This window comes from Lithobates pipiens, unplaced genomic scaffold (genome assembly GCF_037356315.1).
Source record: "Lithobates pipiens isolate NorthernLeopardFrog02 unplaced genomic scaffold, aLitPip1_a1.2 Scaffold_1, whole genome shotgun sequence".
Classification (NCBI taxonomy): domain Eukaryota; kingdom Metazoa; phylum Chordata; class Amphibia; order Anura; family Ranidae; genus Lithobates; species Lithobates pipiens.
The window spans coordinates 16765544-16773118 of NW_027507685.1; the positions used below are offsets into that span (position 1 = coordinate 16765544).

The window sequence follows — 7575 nt, forward strand, 5'->3', positions numbered from 1 at the left end:
TTAAGACCCCTTTCCACATTGAGGCGTTTTTCAGGAGCTAGAGCGCTAAAAAAATAGCGCCTGAAAAAAGCTTCAGCTGCAAACCCAATGTGCTGCTGCGGCATTCTGAGGGTGTATTTAACCCCTTTTTGGCCGCTAGCGGGAGCTAAAACTGCCCCGCTCGCAGCTGAAATAACGGTAAATCAGCGCTACAATTAGCGCTGCTTTACTGCTGACACCTGGGGCGGCTCAGTATGAAAGGGGTCTAAGTGTTGCTGTGCTTACCTTTTTGTATGAATTTCAGAATGAGTTGTCTGCAAATGACGCTTCAAGATTGTTGTGTTTTTACCAGTGAGTGTCGTTCCACGTGGTTTGCAAAGAGTCTTGTTGTCCTTAAGGCCAGGTTCACACTGACGAGTTATACGAGTTGTACCACTTTGGATCCAACTTTGCCCTGCTATTTGAAGTCTGACATCAATGAACAGGGATCCGACTTTGATCCCCAGCAATACCAGGCACTGTGGTATGAATCTTTTAGGGGGAACTCCACGCAAAATGTAAAAAAAAAAAAAAAAAAAACGGCATGGGTTCCCCCTCCAAGAGCATACCAGGCCCTTCGGCCTATTTTTTCCACGTGGGGCCCCCCCAAAATCCATACCAGACCCTTATTCAAACACACAGCCCGGCAGGTCCGGAAAGGGGGTGGAGATGAGCGAGCGGCCCCCTCTCTCCTAAACCGTACCAGGCTGCATGCCCTCAACATGGAGGGGGTGGTTGCTTTGGAGCAGGGGGGCTCTGCTCCCCCCACCCCAAAGCACCTTGTCCCCATGTTGATGAGGACAAGGGCCTCTTTCCGACAACCCTGGCCATTGGTTGTCTGGGTCTGCGGGCAAGGGGCTTATCGGACTCTGAAAGCCCCCTTTAACAAGGGGGGCCCCCCCACCCTATGTGAGTATGGGGTACATTGTACCCCTACCCATTCAACTAAAAAGAAAGTGTCAAAAATAAAACATATTACACGTGTTTTTAAATTAATTTATTATTCGGCAGCTCCGGCGTCTCTTCCGATCCGTTCTCCCCTCTCCGGCTCTTCTTTGTCCTCTGCTGATGTCTTCTGCCTCTGTTCTTCTTCCGATGATGACTCAACAGTCTCTCCCTCTGTAATGCTGAGTGCACGGTGTGCTACTACTTATATTGGCATGGGGCGGGGTCACTGTGACATCATCCAGATGCCCTGCCCCTTATGACATCACTGCCTGGGCATGAAGGGCAGTGACATCATAAGAGGCGTGCCTCCGGTAACCCTGCCCCATGCCAATATAACTAGTGGCACACTGCGCACATGGCATTAGAGAGAGCATCAAGTCAACATCAGAAGAAGACGGCAGAGAAAACCGGGCAAAAGAGATCGAAAAAGAGTGAGAAGACAGCCTATGTCTAATGTGTGTTTGTTTTTTTGTTTTTTAGGGGAATGGGTAGGGGTACAATGTACTGGGGGCGCTCTTGTTAAAGGGGACTTACAGATTCCCATAAGCGCCCCCCCCCCCCCCCCCCACAGACCCTGACACCCAACAACCAGGGTTGTCGGGAAGAGGTCCTTGTCCTTATCAACATGGGGACAAGGTGCTTTGGGATGGAGACTTTGATATAAAGTATCTCCATTTTATTCTCTAGGGTCTCTGCTAAAATATATATATATATATATATATATATATATATATATATATATATATATATATATATATATATATATATATATATATATATATATATATATATATATATATATATATATATATATATATATATATATATATATAGTATGTGTGTGTATATGTATATATAATAATAATTTTATAGTATGTTTGGGGGTTCGAAGTAATTTTCTAACAAAAAATACAGATTTAAAGTTGTAAACAAGTGTCAGAAATAGGCTTGGCCCTTAAGTGGTCAATTTTTTGGAGCAGTGTAAATGTATACAGCATTGTATAAATTGACAGTGCTATGTGAGCACCTGTAATAAAATAAATGTGCTTCATAGTTCATGTTAGCGGCAGTGAGCCCTGGTTCACATTACAGCAATTTGGCATTCGATTTTACATGTCAAATCGGCGGCTATTGCCGGCAGTGGCACCGTCCGAATCGGTGCAACGCCGACTTTGTGGCGCCGTGCCGATTCCCAAAAGTAGTTTCTGTAATACTTTTGGCGACTTCAGGGTGCAATTTTAAACCCACACAGATGTCTCTGAAATGGCCCCCCCCGAATTCGGGACTGACATTGTGCATGTTCAGCTGAACTCCCAAAATTGTATTCCCGCTGTCGGTGTGAACCTGGGCTGAATGCAGGGAAAGGACTGCGTTCATTAAAAGAAAACGGTCCTTTTAAAGTGATTCTAAAGGCTCAAGGTTGCATGAAGGTATAAAAAAAACCTTGTGTGCGCAGCAGCCCTCCCCTAATATTTACCTGAAGCTGATCTTTCTTCAGTGCTGTGCACGGGAGCCTTGGCTTTGCTGAGTCTCTCCCTCTTCATGACAGACACAGCAACAGGCTACAATGGCCCCTACTCCTGTCAATCACAGTCAGTGAGCCAATGAGTAGAGAGAGGGGCAAGGAGCATTGCCAGGTGCCCGAGAAGAGGAGGATCTGGACTGCTCTGTGCAAAACCAGTAAACAGAGAAGGTGAGTATGTTTGTTTTATTTTTAAGGAAAAAAAATTATTGCATTTATTCTCACTTTAAGTGTTTCATATTGTTTTAAATATTTTAGCATTTTTTGACCTGGCATATATCCACCAAAAATCTCATTCTTTACATTTACCAGAAAAGAGCAACCTGCAGTTCTGGTAAACCCAGCATTACTATCCATCTCAGTAAGGCTCATAGTACCATGTATGTAGTTAGCTGAGACTTTGCTCTGTAGTTGTTGAAAAGCCTCAGGGTTTGATGAATAATATTTGTGCTAAAGCTAAAATATTTTTGTTGCCCATTGCAACCACTCAAAATATATAAGGCCAGTTAAAAAAATAAGTGCATTCCATAGACTCTCCACATCTATAGATAGATAGATAGATATATCTCTATCAGAGAGAGAGAGATAGATAGAGAGAGAGGGAGAGAGAGAGATGTAATGAAAAAACTGGTGTGCTGGGGACATCTAGTGTTCATTTAAAGGAATGTTTGAAAAAGGATACATACACTTGCAGAATAGGAAATTCTACAGTGTTTAAGAATTTGACCAAGCTTTATAAAATAAATTAAATACATGCTGAAGCCAATTTAATTATTTTTTTCAGTTCACATCGCAAAGGTTTCTCCAGCACTAAATCCAGCTTGCAAGCACAGGAAATCCAACTATGAACTGTTTCTAGTGTTTAGACTTAGAAAAAGGATTTTTGTTGCATATATTTGATGCCACATTGTCAAATCAAAGGGACCTGTGCACATTGTGGCCTCTACATGGATTAAAATTTGGCTGGTTCAGTAGGGATTCAATCTATGTATGGTCAGGCTGATTGTGCCCAAGTCAACCCATCGATTTGAATTGGGTACAATCAGCCTGTCTGTTTTTTGTTTTGTTTTTTACAGGTGATTACATGTCACTGCTGACCCAAACTCAGCTTATCCACAACCTAAACCCAACACCCTCAGCCCCAAAGTAAAGGTTTATGTTATATGAAAAAACAACAACAATAACATTGCTATGAATCTGAACGGCTTTTTCTATTTTCTCCTAGGTGTGTATACACCAGAGCCACTCTGTAACTTCTGGTGGGCAATTCTGGCAACTGGACTCATGTTTTTCTACCACTTCAGCCTTCTCCAGATACTAGGCTTGGTGAGTGTGTTGTTGAACTATTACTCTATGTAGAAATATAATTGTGTTAAGCAAAACTTCTTGTCAATGGTCTGTTACCTCAGCTATTTGTGTCCGATATGTTAGTAGTCATATTTAGTATGCAGTGTCCCTCACTTATCCCCAGCTTCTCCCGTGTATATTTGTTTTTCACATACAAAATGTGGGCATTAAGACCCCTTTCACACTGGGGTGTTTCTCAGGCGCTTTAGCGTTAAAAAAAGCGCCTGTAAAGCACTTGAAAGAAGCCTCATCTGCAATCCCAATGTGAAAGCCTGAGTGCTTTCACACTGAGATCCCTTTCACACTGGTACGTTTTTCAGGTGTTTTAGCTTTAAAAAAAGCGCATGTAAAGCGCCTGAAAGAAGCCGCAACTGCAATCCCAATGTAAAAGCCAGAGTGCTTTCACACGGAGGCGCTGCGCTGGCAGAGCGTCAAAAAAAGTCCTGCAAGCAGCTTCTTTGCAGCGCTTTTGGAGTGGTGAATACACTGCTCCTAAATCGCCCCTTCCCGTTGAAATCAATGGGAAGCGCCTGCAAAGAGCTTTTGGCAGCAGTGCTTTGTGGGTGTTTTTAACCCTTTATTTGGCCACTGGCAGGGGTTAAAAGCACCCCAATAGCACTCAAAACGCTGGTAAAGCACTGCTAGTTTAAGCGGCACTTTACAAGCGTTTTTCGGGCACTGACATTGTGAAAGGGCTCTTAAAGCACTTGGGCTTTCACATTGGGATTGCAGATGAGGCTTCTTTCGAGTACTTTACATGCGCTTTTTTTAAACGCTAAAGCGCCTGAAAAATGCCCCAGTGTGAAAGGGGTCTAAAGGGAGCCTATTGCTTTCCTTTGTATGAGCAAAGCACAGGTTCCCATAATGCCCCACCCCGGGATTAAGTCACACCCCCTCCAGTCATCAGCCTCTAACTAATTACTAATACTTAAAACAAAAGTTACAACCCTATCAAAAAGCTCTATTTACTTATCTGTAGATGAGATTATGTGGCGCTCTAGCCCAGGGCTCAAAATTTCAAGTCCTGAGCTACTAGCCAGGTCTAAAGGGTACTCGCCACCAGTTGCCCTACCAAACCCCTATTATCCTGCCCTGCCTCTAATTCCAACCCTAAACACTCCCTCAAATTATCTCATGAAATGACACTTAATATTTATTTTGTAATTTAATTCTGCAAAAAACGTTTAACAACAACTTTATTAGTGCAACCTCAACAGTGCCCATCGATGCAGCCTGACCAGTGCAGGGGAAGAGGGAGGGGAGGAAGAGGAGAGCTGGCTGAATCATCAGAGTGTGGATTACTCTCTGTAAAAGTTGTCATTTGAATTGCCGGGCACTCGCCGTCACACACAGTCCTGCCTCCTGGCCCGCTCCTTTGATAGACAGAACACCAGTCCAAATGCCAAGACGTGTGACGTCTATCAAAAAAGCCGGACCAGGAGACAGAACTGTGTGTGACGGCGAGCGCACAGCAATTCAAATGAAAGCTGTTACAGTGGGCAATCCCTGCTCTGTGATGATCCGGCCGGCACTCCCTTTCTTCCCCTCTCTCCTCCACTTAGCGATCACTGGGAGAATAGCTCCCCTTCAACTCCGCCTACCCGGCAGTGCTCCGCCCCCTCCTCTATGAAGCAGCCCGCGCTCGCCCTCAATCATTTTCCACTCGCCAAATGAGAGCAGGCGAGTGGAAATTTTGAGGGCTGCTCTAGCGCTAGCCTTCTCTTTTGTATACTTCCTGTACAGGTCCTTCTTCAGAGGTCCACATTTACTGCCAGGATGATATCAGCACTTCCTGTTGGATGGCCAGCGAGGCCCCCTCGGGATTGAGGAGACTGATGTCAGTGGAAGGTAGACAAGGGGACCTTCATTCTCAGGAGGTCTTCACAGCACTAGACAACTGGTCCCCCCTTATGGAAACGGCACCTATGTGGAACCTGGGGAAAAGCTTACCAGGACCATTTAGAAAGGCTGGGTGGGAGAGGTGATAACATAGCATTGAAGCCACACACTGGGCAATTCTAACCCCTAAAGAGCCCTTGCCCTCTCCCAATATTTAGCCAAACCCTGAAATGTATCACTTAAAGGCGACCTGTGATCAAATAATGGACAACAAAAAAACTATCCTGCTGTATCTAATCTTTGTTTATTTTTTACCCAGATTACAGAAGTAAACCTAAACAACATGTTGTGCCCAGCTGTGTCTGACCCCTTCTATGGGCCCTGGTATCGTATATGGGCATCAGGACACCAAACCATCATGACCATGATCCATGGGAAGTTGATTGTTGCTTTGTTCTCCTCTGGCTCGCCTCGGTTTAAGTTCTTGGTGGAGCGGTTTCCTTTTTCAGGAAAGAAGGTGGATTGATAGGCCGCTACAGGAGTGACCCAGTTTCAACCTTTTCTCAGCCAAAACTCGTAAACAACTGGCATACAGAAGTTAAAAGGGCTACCAACCCTTTCATCATTATCCAGTGTTAGGAACTTCCAGGTGCTTAAACAAGTGACCTTACAGAAGGGGCCAGGGTGTCAAATATGCTTTTCACTTGTAACGATTTCTAACAATTTTGCTGCACTATGAGCCAAACTGTATGCTAGGCAGCATTAGGTGAACATTTTATGAGGGCTAAGGTGGCTGCCCATCTTTGCACAGGGATCCTTCTGATCTGGTTTCTAGTTTGGGAGTGCAGTCTGTTACAAGAACTGATGCTTTTATTTATAATTATTAATGGGGAGTTCAAAACAACCCATAGCAAGTCACTTTTCTCTGTCTAGACTGTGGACCTGCAGTGTTAAATATATTGTTTGTTCTACTGTGATTTGATTTTAAGGGTCATCTGAATGAGTAATGTGCTAAGGGGTCTATTTCCCTTACATTTTTAAAGGCATACGCATACCTAGGCCCCTTTCACATGTGTGAATCTATTTTCAGACATCCGCCTGCTCAGTAGGGATTGATCTGTTGATTCCGCTGATCCGGCGGATGACAAGCCCTTCTCTGCACACTGTGCAGAAACAGACCTGTCAGATCTCCGCTCTCCTCTATGGGTGGATCTAATGAAAACGGATGCCTGTCGGTTTTAATCCAATCCAATTTTTGCAGGGCGGATCGGGTGTCAGCGGACATGTCACCGCTGACATCCGTCGCTCCATAGAGATGTATGGAGCGGCTGTTTAGGACTGACAGGCGGATCTGAACGGTCCGCACATGTGAAAGGGCCCTTACAACTAAGGGTACTTCTATTCAAAGTATGTTGCTGTTGGACAAATCTCTGGATCTGTGTGTATCACTTACAATGGGGCAGATTGAGAATGACTTCAGAAAACAAAATGCTCCCAACTGTCCTCTGTGACTAACTTGAGTATTTCTTCTATTGCTAGTACTAGAAAATGGTTTCTAGAGTCTGGCTGTTTGCTCTTTTTATTCTCTTCCATGTATCCTAAAATGCCAACATGTTTTTCATTTTAATACTTAGCTGCATTATTATATTTTACTCTGTGCCTCCTTGTCAAATGTAATTCTTTATAGGACATTGCCATAGTTATATCTAACCCCAGTTACATAATGTTCTCTGCCAGGATGTGCCATCACTATGACCATTTCTTATACTGTGTTATTGGTTCTATATTCTAAGGTAAATGTGTGGGTATTGTAATTAAGATGAATGAGTTGTTATGGAAAGATTGTTGCATGTGATGCTGTTAGGAGATGGTGAGTACATCACTTAGTGCTCTTATAGGCA

The 7575-nt window shown here is 43.9% G+C and overlaps 1 protein-coding gene across 1 annotated transcript in view; it reads left to right on the forward strand.

Moving 5' to 3' along the window:
• The window catches only part of TMEM164 (transmembrane protein 164), a 96439-nt gene extending 89132 nt beyond the window's left edge, over window positions 1–7307 (forward strand). The window contains exons 5-6 of the mRNA XM_077479405.1: window positions 3714–3814; window positions 5994–7307. Of these exons, the coding sequence (XP_077335531.1) occupies window positions 3714–3814; window positions 5994–6200 (308 nt within the window). The 3' untranslated portion in view covers window positions 6201–7307. The remainder of the gene's footprint in view (window positions 1–3713; window positions 3815–5993) is intronic.
• The last annotated feature ends 268 nt before the right edge of the window (window positions 7308–7575 follow it).